The 13,994-nt window shown below is 33.4% G+C and overlaps 1 protein-coding gene across 4 annotated transcripts in view; it reads left to right on the top strand.

The window, feature by feature from the left end:
* Nucleotides 1–13,994, top strand: part of UBA6 (ubiquitin like modifier activating enzyme 6) — a 73,967-nt gene that overhangs the window by 41,239 nt on the left and 18,734 nt on the right. For 3 of the 4 annotated variants that reach the window (XM_023232137.2, XM_023232140.3, XM_023232139.1), the window contains exons 14-19: nt 2,374–2,517; nt 4,749–4,816; nt 5,523–5,601; nt 6,763–6,843; nt 10,186–10,263; nt 13,450–13,631. In XM_023232137.2, the coding sequence (XP_023087905.1) occupies nt 2,374–2,517; nt 4,749–4,816; nt 5,523–5,601; nt 6,763–6,843; nt 10,186–10,263; nt 13,450–13,631 (632 nt within the window). The remainder of the gene's footprint in view (nt 1–2,373; nt 2,518–4,748; nt 4,817–5,522; nt 5,602–6,762; nt 6,844–10,185; nt 10,264–13,449; nt 13,632–13,994) is intronic. The other variant, XM_023232141.1, reaches the window with a different exon arrangement.

Genomic DNA, 13,994 nt, shown 5'->3' on the forward strand with positions numbered 1-13,994 from the left:
TTTCCTGAGTTTTTATATGTTTCATATTTTTTCTGTAGCTTTCATAGTTTTAAGCTTGGCTAGATGTAAAATTCTGGGCTGTTACTTTGTTCACTGGTATGTTGCTGTATTTTTTGCTGTTGAAAAATAAGATGCCAGCCCAATTTTCATACTCTTAGAAGTAATGTGGTCTTTTTGCTTTAAGGCCCTATGTGTTTAATCTTTGTCTTCATCTAATGGTTTTACCAGATTATATCTCAGAGTTGATTATTCAGTCAAGTTTCCCACGTACACCATAAGCCCATTTTGATATGCAGGGTCAAATATTGTTTAATTCTTTTCTGGAAGGGTAGAATGGATCATTTCTGTTCTTAGTTTTTAAATTCCTAATTCAAGGTTTTTTGTGATGTTTTTTCCCCCCACGTTGCCAAGTGCTTGTTAAGAATATATAATTCACTTAAGTATCTTCTTACTTTTGATTAGTTGTGGGGGTGTGGATTTTCAATAGCTGAAATGTTTTGATTCTGGTTTCTGTTTTCTTCTTACATTAGCTTTGTATAGTAGAGTGATTTTTGTGCTTACTTTTTGGACAGGGTAAGGGTTTTAGGTGCTTTTTAGATTCCTACTTTTGTAGTACTCTCTTCTCTTAGGATACTGAAAAGGAGCTTTTAATGGATGACCTTTTTGTGGTGGAGAGGTACTGGTGTGTTTTGTAGGTCTCTTTGATTTTTACCAAATTCTTAACATCTCTCTCTTTAGCTTTCTCTCTCAAAGAATGTCTCCCCTCTTTTGTTAACATCTTTCTCTCCCAGGTTGACATTCTTAGACAGCTGAGATCTGCCACCAGTTTTATACCTCTCATCAATATTTTCTGCACTTGGTGTGGGAATTTCTTTTTCTTAGGACGTGTTTTGTTACCGTTAGGCCGTTCACTTTCTTCTGTGATTTCTTCATATTTTCTGCTCTCTGTCCAAGATTGTAGCAATGTGAAATCCAGTGAGAGTGCTGATGGAGTTTGCAAAAATTTATAATATTCTGCTTTCTAGTAATACTGAAGCCCTGTCACTGTTTTATTTCTCTTCTTGTGATTATGCATATGTTTTGGAGATTATGTAGGGAAACTTAGGTATAGGCCGCTGTCTTTATCCTATGGTAACCAAAAATTCCCCAAATTTAGATGTTTGTTTACTAAAAAATGAATCCTGGGAGGTTGCATAACCTAATGCTGAGAATAAACCTATGAATTTGGACTTTTTGGGTCCAGATCCTGGCTTCACCATTTGCTAGCTATAAAATCTTGAATAAGTTACTTAATTTTTCAATGTTTTGGTTTTCTTGTATAATAGAAATTATATCTATAAGGATTATTTTGAATGTTATGTAAGGACTTAATGTATAACCTGGCATGGTAAGTGCCCACTTATACTGTTGTTATCATTCTCATTGTTGTTTTTAATATCACCACCAACAATATCTGCATTCAAAAATTGCAGAATTTAGATTGTAATTGATCTTGGTTGAGGTTAGTGCTCAATAGTTGTAAATAATGAGATATAGAAAGTTGAAATGGAGGGGTGGAATAGTAAGTAGTAACCATTTTGTGTCCCAAATATTTTTTAGAATGTAATAAAAACTCTTCTCTTTCCACTCCTAAATGTACAAGAACTCTTCTTTTACATAGGATTTCAGAAGATTAATTAGGCAAACTTGAAGTTTAGTGATAAAATTAAGATTACTGATGTTTAAATAGGAAAAGAAAGAAAATAAGCTCATGAAAAGATCTTTGTCACATATAAGACATTGTACTAAAATAATAGATCTAAAATTCAGTTTTCCAATATTTCCTTTAAAATGTTCTATTTTGAGATACATAACTTTTAAGCATAATTGAAAACATTATCTCTAACAATGTATTGTGTCATTATTCATTGCAGTTTTTATTTACAACTTTCAACACAAACTGATAGCTTATCATTTTTAAGATCATTTTATTTTCATTTATCATAGTTCAGGATTTTTTCATAGTAGTTTTCATTAACAAACTTTAAAAAAAAATCTATTTATTTGTAAATATGTCTGACTGGCATCACAGAACTGTTCTTTGACAGAAACTCTAAATGGTAGATACTCGAGTTAATTATAAATGATGTCCTAGAGTGACATATAGAGTCCAAAAACAAAAATGGGCAGGTACTAGAAAAGGGAGACACTACTTAAGGTGACACGCATATGGGTCTGTTATCATGAAATCGGGATATTTTTAGAGTTATTCAGTAGGGGAATTGAATAGCTTTTTAAGAAGTTAAGTTCTAATTCTCACATTTAGTCATTGAAATTTTAAGTATACCGTTTAAATGCTGTTAATATTATTGTCTTTTATGGCTTTTGTTTTAGCCTGATGTAAATGCTGACATTGTGCATTGGCTCTCTTGGACTGCTCAAGGCTTTTTATCTCCACTTGCTGCAGCAGTAGGAGGTGTTGCCAGCCAAGAAGTATTGAAAGCTGTAACAGGAAAATTTTCTCCTTTGTGCCAGTGGGTTAGTTCTGAGTTTTTAAGGTTGAATTCTTTACTCATGAAATGGAATGTGTTACGTATTATAATGTAGTATTAATATATTAGAAAAACGACCTTAAAATACATTTTGATGCATGAAAGAGATGCAAGCAGTATGCCTCCAACACTTGATTCTGTGATTGAAATTAGCAAGATGATATTTTAGGGCTGTTGAGATATAATCCAAAGTTGTCTTCTCAAATGTATTTCCCTTAGTTGTGATAGTAAGGGAATGAATGTTCTATCCTTGTAGGTAATTGTGCTCCAGTACCATAAGCTTAGCATTCTTGGGCTCTCAGGACTCTTGAATTTGTTCCGTGGAATCTTTTACTATCATGAACCTTCAGGTTCCCTTTCTAGGTGTAAACTTACAAAAGTGGAGAACATGGGAGTGGTACAGGTTTTAGAGTTGCATGGGGTATGAACATCACAAGATGGAATAAAATTCCCCATTTTTTTACCAGCAGGAATAATTGGCACAAGGTATGAAAGGATGGATGCTGCCTCCAGGCCCTCTCTCTGTTGAAACACCATAAACATTTTGAATATAACATTCATCATTTTATTTTCTATTTCTATTTTTATTTTTTTGAGACAGAGTCTCGCGCTGTCACCCAGGCTGGAGTGCAATCGTGCAATCTCAGCTCACTGCAACCTCTGCCTCCCGGGTTCATGCGATTCTCTTGCCTCAACCTCCCAAGTAGATGGGGTTACAGACACGCAACACCACACCTGGCTAATTTTTTGTGTTTTTAGTAGAGATGGGATTTCACTATGTTGTCAGACTAGTCTCAAACTCCTGACCTCGTGATCCGCCCGCCTCGGCCTCCCAAAGTGCTGGGATTACAGGCGTGAGCCACTGCACCCGCTCATTTTTTTATATTTTAAAAGGTACTCACATAATGCTATTTTGCTGCTGAATTCTTTATTTTAACATAGAATACAAGTACATTAGTAAAAATCTGGTTTAAAGATAACCATTAGGGCAGGCACGGTGGCTCATGCCTGTAATCACAGCACTTTGAGAGACCGAGGCGGGCAGCTCATGAGGTCAGGAGATCGAGACCATCCTGGCTAACGTTGTGAAACCCCATCTGTGCTAAAAATACAAAAAATTAGCTGGGCATGGTGACACACCCTTGTAGTTCCAGCTACTCGGGAGGCTGAGGCAGGAGAATCACTTGAACCTGGGAGGCAGAGGTTATAGTGAGCTGCGATTGTTCTACTGCACTCCAGCCTGGGTTAATTGTTAATATAAATTCTGTGTTATAATACAATAAGTAACCAGTTGTTCATGTTCAAATTTAGCCACACAAGTTATTTAAATGAAAATGAGAGTAAGACTCAGTTCTTTTCTTCATTAACTTTAATTATCTTTGGTATTTTTAAAAAGCTGAAATTTTGGTTTCCTAGGTTATTTTCCTATAGTGTGTGCAATTATAGATGACATACACATACACATAGTATGTACACTTATAGATTATATATCCAAGCTGAAAAATAAATACAGAGTAGGTACTTTCTTCCCAAAAAAGTAATCAAATTATGGCTGGGCACAGTGGCTCATTCCTGTAATCCCAGCACTTTGGGAGGCTGAGATGGGCGGATCGCCTGAGGTTGGGAGTTCAAGACCAGCCTGGCCAACATGGTGAAACCCCATCTCTACTAAAAATACAAAAAAATTAGCCGGGCGTGGTGGCGCGCACTTATAGTCCTGGCTACTCGGGAGGCTGAGGCAGGAGAATCACTTGAACCCAGGAGGCAGAGATCACGCCACTGCACTCCAACCTGGGCAACAGAAAGACTCTGTCTCAAAAAATCAAAAATAAAAAACAAAAAGTAATCAAATTACTTATTCAAATGTAGCTAAAGTTGAATGGGGGCTTCTAAAACTTGTGTGTAGCTATGAAAAATAGATTTGGAGGTGAAATTTCCTTTGGTTTAAAATTAGGATACATCATGTTTAGGATGGCTAAGTGACATGAATCCAATTATATCTGTTAACAGTTCCTTCAGTTTTTACCATTATTTTAATGAGAGAATATCGTTATGTATATTACATATTTTTAATTATATTTTTAAATATTTTACTCTGAAGTGCCTTTTTTAAATCATTTTTTCCTTCATGACTATTAAATAACTATAAAGGAGCTTCTTTTTATAGTAATTTAAGTTTTATATATAATAATTGTATTTTTAATCTTCTACTTTAAGTTATATCTTGAAGCAGCAGATATTGTTGAATCACTAGGCAAACCTGAATGTGAAGAATTTCTGCCACGGTAATAATGAAATTTCTCTTGCTTTTACTAACAGGGAAATAGATTTTAAAAGTTTTGTCTAAACATACCTTCATTTTATATGTCTTTTCTCCTAAATCACTTTTGTAGTTGTTTTTTCTCTACTTGGTAATCATTTTAAGTGTCATAATAATGTCATATTGCTTTACTACTTGATAAATAGTGAATGCAAAGTTTTAAATTGTATGCCATGAGAAGGGTTAGCATTTAAAACACCGTAATGATGTTAGATGGAAAAAACTGCTATCTGCAGTCTTTATTTATATAAGTCATTCTTCACCTTTTTGGGTCATAAATCTTTTTGAGAATGAAAAGTTTAGAATTATTCTCCCTAAAATGCACATAACCCAAATTTCTGCCTTTGATTTAAGTGGGTTATCAGCTCCAAAGCCCATCCATAGATTCCTCTAAGAACTTCTCTTAAAAATCTCTGGCTTAGGAACATTTTTTTTCTAGATAAACCAAAGTCACCTTCATTTAAGTCATTTGTATTTAGACTATTAAGCCAAGTGGAAAAAGGAAAAATGGATTTCTTTATGGGGGCTTTTCTTTTTCAATTAAGATTGGTTAGGGGAAACTTTTAAAGAATATTTCCTTTTAAAGTACAACATTAAGTTGGTATTAATGACAGTGAAACTAATTTTAATGTTTTATATTTCTGCTTTTTGGTATGTGTTATTTTTTTCAGGGGAGATAGATATGATGCCTTAAGAGCCTGCATTGGAGACACTTTGTGCCAGAAACTGCAAAATTTAAACATCTTCTTAGTAAGTATGAATAATCATGGGAATAGTATGTTCAAACTGCTATCGTATATCAACTTAATTCATTAAAACAAATTTGAGTATAAGCGTGTAGAGTACAAGTGAGTAGTTGCATCCAAGACCATGTGGCCTGTAAAGCTGAAATTGTTTACTGTCTGGCCCTTTACAGAAAAAATTTTCCATCCTCTGGTCTAATTAATATATTTAAAGTAAAAATATGAGTATGATAATTTCAAAAATTAAATAATTTTCTAGAAATATGTTTGAAAATTGGTGGGTTTTTAATTTTTTTTCTCACTAAATGAAAGAATATGTAAGTGTATTCTGTATCCTTTTTTTTTTTGAGACAAAATCTTGCTCCGTCACTCAGACTGGAATGCAGTGACATGATCTCAGCTCACTGCAACCTCTGCCTCTGGTTCAAGTGATTCTCTTGCCTCAGCCTCCTGAGTAGCTGGGACTACAGGGGCGTGCCACCACGCCCAGGTACTTTTTGTATTTTCCATAGAGACAGAGTTTCACCATATTGGCTAGGCTGGTCTCGAAATCCTGACCTCATGATCCGCCCTCCTCACCTTCCCAAAGTGCTGGGATTACAGGCGTGAGCCACCTCACCCAGCCTATTCTGTATTTCTTAATTGTCTTAGTGCATTGGCAGGGAAATTTTCTCCAATGACATAAAACAACTCCCTGCCATTTATTCTTTTAATTATTATAATTAGCCCTGAAAATTACTGCATATTCTCATTAATCATCTTTAAAATAATGTTTTGAAAATCAACTGTTATTGAGCTTTTTACATGCATATGGAATCTAGTATTATCAATTTTAGATAATAATAGAAGTCTTAGAATAGTTTTATTCAGCAAATGAGTTTTGAGAAATGTCCAAAAGGGAGGAATCTTTTTTTTAATGTTGTACTAATATTATATTGGGTTTATTTCTATCTTACATAAGCAGTTCAATGTTTAAATTTTATTTGGAATTTTCAAATGTCTTCTCTTTAAAGAAATTTTAAAATTATGCTTTTGCTTATTTGATTTATACTTTTTTTTTTCTTTGAAACACAGTGGTAAAATAAACCTGGTGAATATTTCAAAGTAAAATGATTCACAAATGGTCAGACTATTTTAATCTGATATGTACCGTTTTTCTCCTCCATAGGTAGGATGTGGAGCCATAGGCTGTGAAATGTTAAAAAATTTTGCTTTACTTGGTGTTGGCACAAGCAAAGAGAAAGGAATGGTAAGATATTAATCCTTGAGAGTTAAAAGTTTATATTTCTGTTGTTGCCCTTTTTTCAGCTGTATTTGACTGAATAAATCTGAAGTATCAATTTTTTGAAAATAGAGCATTAAACTAAAAATTGGAAGATTCTCATGCCCTTCTGACCACTTTTCGAAACTGATATTACGTTGTAGCAAATTACTTCTCTTTCCCTTGTAGCAAATTAATTCTTTTCTCAGTTTCCTTCTCTACTACTGTGAAACTGACATTTGTACTACCTATCTCGTAACGTTACTGTGATGATCAAATGTGAAAGGGCTTTGCAAACTATAAAATATGTTGTTATTTCTGTCAGATAGTGTTTATTGTTAAATGTTTAAGATAACTGAAGCTAACATTACACAGTTACAGAGTACTCAGATGTAGTTTCAATTAGTGAGTATTAAAAGTAGTGGGAAAAATATAAATCTCAGTGTACAATTTAAATTCTTAAGACTCTAAATGTGAGTTAATTGCAAGCCATGTCATATATTTAAACAAAAGTTTATTTCACTGGTGCTGTTTGCCCTTTAAGATAAACTGTCTTCCATTGGTGATTTCATAGATATATCAAGGTGACTAACAAAAGACTAATTAAATGGCTAAAATTTATATGATAGTTCACCTTTTGTAACAGTTTATTAAACTTAGCTTATTCCAATTCAAAAGAGCATACATTACTATCATAGTTACAGGCAAATATTCTATGTTTATATTAACATTTCCTAAATACTGCTCCACAAACCACTATTACTTGTGGTGATTTTAAAAAGAAAAAAGTCTGGTTACATCAGTTTAGGAATCACCTAAATACTTTAATTCCTTGGAAAATCATGATGCACATTAGCACATAAAGGCCAGGAAAATAACTGTAATGAAGAAACCTACTGACTTCAGATAACAAAACAGGGTAAGTTAATGTGGATATGCTTCTATACTACTGGAAACACACAGACTTACTGTATACATTTTTTTAAAGTATAATGTAACCAAGCTGAAAAGAGAAATTCCCAGTTCCCAGGAACCAAGAGAGAAGAAAAAGTCCTTAGTTGAAAGCCATGGGAACTTACAAGTGTTTCTCTATCTTGAATGTCTGTCCAAAACTTTAAGTGAAAACAGAAGTCACTAATGAGAAATTGAGACTCAGAGCATGTACCACACTGGGGTAAGGGGTCCAAAATTATATCATGTAAAAACTTTAAGCAGAAAAAGGAATATAACAAAGTTAAGACCACTAAAACTTACAGCCTTTAAAACAAATGTAAAACTGCATCATGATGATAATAACACACTCAGGACTATGCAGAAAAGTCAGCCTTCATTAAAGACGATTCAGATTAAAAAATGACTGTTCACTAGAAAGGGAACCACTGCAAGAATCAGCCATGGCAAATAAAAGAATTAGTCTCCTAAGAATTATAGATAATAGAGGTGCTACCAATAATAGAATATTTTACAGAAAATATAACAAACTTTAAAGTTAAAAATGATCAGAGATTAAGAGGACTAGAAACGGGAAAAAAGGTGCTGAGATTTTTACAGAAAGCCAAATAAGAATTTCTGTATAATCACTAATATTAAAATTTAAATATAACTGAGGTGAGAATGGACAAATCGAAGATAAATATAAATACCCAGAATGTAGTGCAGAAAGATATCCTTTTTTTAATGAAAGAGAGTGCGTTTGCAAGGTCCAACATAGGTCTAGTAGAATTTCCAGAGATACAGATAAGGGAGAAGAAGCAATATATTCCAAAGATAATGACAAAAGTTCCCAGAGTTAAAGAAAGATAAGTGTTTTCAAATTGGAAAGATAAACTAGTACCAAACAGAACAAAAACAAAGATTAAAAAAAGAGATTGCATAATAGACTTTTCCTCAGCAATAGATAGAAGATAATGGAAGCATATCTTAGTGTAAGGGAAAATTACTATTAACCTAGATTTCCATACTCAGTTCGAGAAGGAGAGCAAAGTAAAGATAGCCGACAAATAAAATGATGAAAATTTACAAACACTTACTGGTTCTTACTAAAAGATGTTAGGTTGTGTGGGCAGTGTGTAAAAGATATGTAGAGGCATTTGTCGACATTCTTTGATTTACATAAGTATTGATTTTTTAAAACCTTAGGGTGAGATAGTTAAAAGTTTAAGTGTAAATAATCTCATGGAAAGCAGACTGGAGAGCTCCAAATTAAATGATTTAGATAGTCTCGGTTTTCAGGAGGATAGAAATTTTAATTAATTTTATATCTTAAGTCACATAAGCATGTTAAAATTTTGAGCATAACCACATAGCTTCCAGTTTGGGGAGCTGGGGGCAGTAGGAATCAAGAATACTTGGTCAGTCCAGTACAAGGCAAAAATAGAGGGGAAAGAAAAGCAGAATTGGAGGAAGTGGAAAGAAAAAGCCTTAATATCAGTGAACAATGAATTGATTAAGCTTTTTTGTTAAAAGATATTTTCTGTTTGACTTTTTTTCCATTGAAAGAGACACTCCCTAACATAATTACACAGAAATATTAAAAATATCAGGGAAATAACAACTAAAAGAAAATGAATGTGGAATATAGTCTGAGACATTCTACATCTAGGCAAATTTTGTTTAAAATGCTGAAGTGGCAAATGCGTTTTGAATACTCTTCAGATTATCTTGAGTTTGCTTTCTTCTTGCATCTTTTAGAATGACAGTCTGCAGACTTTTTCTTAAAGGACAAGATTGCAAATATTTCAGGTTTGCAGACCAAAGATCTCTGTCACAACTTACCAGGTCTGCCCCTAGGATCATGAAAACAGCAGTAGACAGTTCTTAAATGGTATGACAGTGTTTCAGTAAAACTTTATTTACAAGAATAGGCAGCCTGCTTAATTAGGAGGTTAGGAGTTTAAGACTAGAGTAGTTTTTAGGCCTCTGCTTTAGCTAGAGTTCCTTTCAAATTGATACATACAAGCATTCTTCCCAAATTAGTTGAGATTAAGAAGAAGTATCAGTTTAGAAAGAAGAACTAGCTCCTCTGCAGGTAGTCCATTTCATAGTTCTAAAAAGTTTTGTTTTGTTATGAATAATAGAAAAAGTTTTGAACAGGAATTGCAATTGTCCTCAGCTATTTTGTTTGATGTGCTATGTAAAACATTAATTACAATTAAATAAAATATAAAAGAGTAGTATTGGTGACTATTTGGGAGTGTTTGTATCATTATAACCTTTACCAACCAGACTAATTTAGAATAATTTGTCAGGACATTTTAGTCATACTGAGAAAAGAAAAATAGATTAAAATTTATCCATTATGTAATTTCAGCCATATTTTCTTTATATTAGATTACAGTTACAGATCCTGACTTGATAGAGAAATCCAACTTAAATAGACAGTTCCTATTTCGTCCTCATCACATACAGGTATGTTGCTATTCTGTTTCAAATTTAAATCGTGTATTATACAAAAAAGAGTAGAGTTTCCTTTTAATAAATAGAAAACAGTGATTGAATAATCATGTGTTATTTTATTAGAATCTTTCAAATTATCAATTAATGGGTATGACAAAAGGGAAGATATTAAATTATCTAATACACAATATTGATCTTTGCATTGATTTTGGAATTGAAACCTGAGTTGTGAAACAGGCAGTATTTTTTTCATTTTGTAATCACCAGGGTATGTTGACATTTAATTTTAGAAAGTAAGTATATAGAAATATGTTTCTAACTTGAGGTTTTGGTAGTTAGCAAATTTGGCACTGTCTTTTTTTGTCTTTGTCATAAATCAGATAAAAGTTTAGCACTTAGAATTTTTGTGCTCTTTTGATTGTTTGACCAACGTCCCTTTTTATTGTAAAATAAAGCTTGTTCTCAATTTTCTCCTTTTTTATAGAGATCAAAATATTTAAGTCAGAAAAAAAACTTTTTTTTAACTGTTACTATTTTATTATATACCTTTCTACCAGCAATATATGAGAATTCCAGTGACTACACATCCTTGTCAGCACTTATTTTTTTGTTTGTTTGTTTGTTTATTATTATACTTTAAGTTCTAGGATACATGTGCACAATGTGCGGGTTTGTTACATATGTATATATGTGCCATGTTGGTGTGCTGCACCCATTAACTCGTCATTTACATTAGGTATATCTCCTAATGCTATCCCTCCCCCATCCCCCCACCCCACCACAGGCCCCGGTGTGTGATGTTCCCCTTCCTGTGTCCAAGTGTTCTCGTTGTTCAGTTCCCACCTATGAGTGAGAACGTGTGGTGTTTGTTTTTTTGTCCTTGCGATAGTTTGCTGAGAATGATGGTTTCCAGCTGCATCCATGTCCCTACCAAGGACATAAACTCATCCTTTTTTATGGCTGCATAATATTCCATGGTGTGTATGTGCCACATTTTCTTAATCCAGTCTGTCACTGATGGACGTTTGGGTTGGTTCCAAGTCTTTGCTATTGTGAATAGTGCCACAATAAACATACATGTGCATGTGTCTTTATAGCAGCATGATTTATAATCCTTTGGGTATATACCCAGTAATGGGATGGCTGGGTCAAATGGTATTTCTAGTTGTAGATCCCTGAGGAATCGTCACACTGTCTTCCACAATGGTTGAACTAGTTTACGGTCCCACCAACAGTGTAAAAGTGTTCCTGTTTCTCCACATCCTCTCCAGCACCTGTTGTTTCCTGACTTTTTAATGATTGCCTTTCTAACTGGTGTGAGATGGTGTCTCATTGTGGTTTTGATTTGCATTTCTCTGATGGCCAGTGATGATGAGCATTTTTTCATGTGTCTGTTGGCTGCATCAATGTCTTCTTTTGAGAAGTGTCTGTTCATATCCTTTGCCCACTTTTTGATGGGGTTGTTTGTTTTTTTCTTGTAAATTTGTTTGAGTTCTTTGTAAATTCTGGATATTAGCCCTTTGTCAGATGAGTAGATTGCAAAAATTTTCTCCCATTCTGTAGGTTGCCTGTTCACTCTGATGGTTTTCTTTTGCTGTGCAGAAGCTCTTTAGTTTAATTAGATCCTGTTTGTCAATTTTGGCTTTTGTTGCCATTGCAAAAAAAGCATTTTTAGTCAGGCAAATTTGCTTTTACTTTAGAAATGTTTCAGCCAGGCGCAATAGCTCACGCCTATAATCCCAGCACTTTGGGAGGCCAACACAGGAGGATTGCTTGAGGTTCGGAGTTCAAGAAGCCTGGGCAACCTAGGGAAAAACCAGTTCTACCCTAAAAAAAGTTTTTGAAAAATTAAAACAAAAAAGATTTTTATTTATTGTTCAACAACTCATTGCAAGTCTTAGTAAACTAAGCTTAGTAATGTCATGAACAGAAAGTAACTAAAACAGATGTCATAGTTAATCTAATTGCCTCCCTTATCCAAATATAATAGAGAAAGTAACAGGGTCCGTTGTGAACTAAAATATTTTGCAAAGTGTCTTTTCTTAACTTGGTTCATTTTACTTAGAGAAGAACTATAAAGGCCTGTTCATTCTTATTTTACTGAGTTCTAACAAAGTTTTCATTTGTTTGTACACTTAGAACACTGATAAGTGAAATATGTCAGCCTAAGAATGTGAGAAGAAACAGAAATACCATTAAAACTAGATGTATGAATTTAAACAGAATGGCCTGAAGATATTTAGTGCCAAAGCAAATGCATATGAACAGTGACAGCACCTGAAATAACAATCACGATTTAAAAATAGTCACTAAATCATTTTAAGAAAATAAAGAATAAATTATATTTAGAGTGCAGTAGTACCCCTTAGCAATGGTATCCACAGTTTTGCTTGCCACAGTTTCAGTTAGCCATGGTCAACCAGGATCTGAAAATAGATGAGTACAGTGTGGTACAATAAGATTCTATATTTCGAGAGGGAGAGACCATACTCATATGACTTTTATTAACGTATATTGTTCTGATTGTTTTGTTTTATTGTTATTAATCTCTTACTATGCCTATTTTATAAATTAAACTTTATCATAGATATGTGTGTATATGAAAATATAGGGTTTGTTACTGTCTGTAGTTTTAGGCATTTTGGGGGTTTGTGGAAGGCAGATGAGGAACTACTATACTCTTTTTTGTGAAACTGAAATACAAATAATTTCTGAAAATATATCCATCCAGAAATAATAATAATTTTAAAATGTTAGTACCAAAGTATTAAAGTCTCATATCTCTAAGAACTTATCTTCTGCAGAATTGATTTCCAATGTTTTACTGAGTGTGTTATCATTTTTTTGTAGGCACTTACCAAGTCAAACATTATTACTAGGGAAAAGTTGTGATTGGACTTTTAACTTATTTTAAGAACTGTAAAGTACTTAACTATGAGATAGAAGGTGTTTAGATTTTTATTAATAATTTGTAAATTATTTGAACTAATGTGCATTATTAATGTAGTGTGATTACAATGAATATAATTTCTACAAGCCAAAAATAAAAACTGGTCTAATTATTCTCACTATATATATATATATATGGACTATGATTGAACTTAACACATTCTTATCACTCTGGAGTATATAGAAAAATCATAGTCCTTTTTGTTGTTGTTGTTTAACATATTCCTTCTGCTTATATTATTTGTATAGAAACCTAAAAGCTATACTGCTGCTGATGCTACTCTGAAAATAAATTCTCAGATAAAGATAGATGCACACCTGAACAAAGTATGTCCAGCCACTGAAACCGTTTACAATGATGAGTTCTATACTAAACAGGATATAATTATTACAGCATTAGATAATGTGGAAGCCAGGAGATATGTAGACAGGTATGTTCTTGAAATTCATGTTCCTACAGTATTATCTTTAGTTTTCACTTCTGTTTCCCACATTACTTATTGAAAAGTTACGGAATTATCTGATTATTCTTTATGTTCCTATTGTAGTACTCCTCAAACACAAACCCTTTGATGATTTCCCATTATACTTAGAATGAAATTCAAAATCTGTAACATCACCTAAGTGTTTTTCATGGAGTACTTTTCCCTGTTCACCATGCCAATGTAACATTTACCAGTCTTCCTTGGCTCCCTTATTCTAGCTGTATGTGCCTTTCAGTTTTTTGGCTGTCTTTTGTTTTTTCTGAATTATAAAGCTATTTTTAATACTTTGAGTGAAGTCCCACTGCAGTA

The sequence above is a fragment of the Piliocolobus tephrosceles genome, chromosome 3 (assembly GCF_002776525.5).
Source record: "Piliocolobus tephrosceles isolate RC106 chromosome 3, ASM277652v3, whole genome shotgun sequence".
Taxonomy (NCBI): Eukaryota; Metazoa; Chordata; class Mammalia; order Primates; family Cercopithecidae; genus Piliocolobus; species Piliocolobus tephrosceles.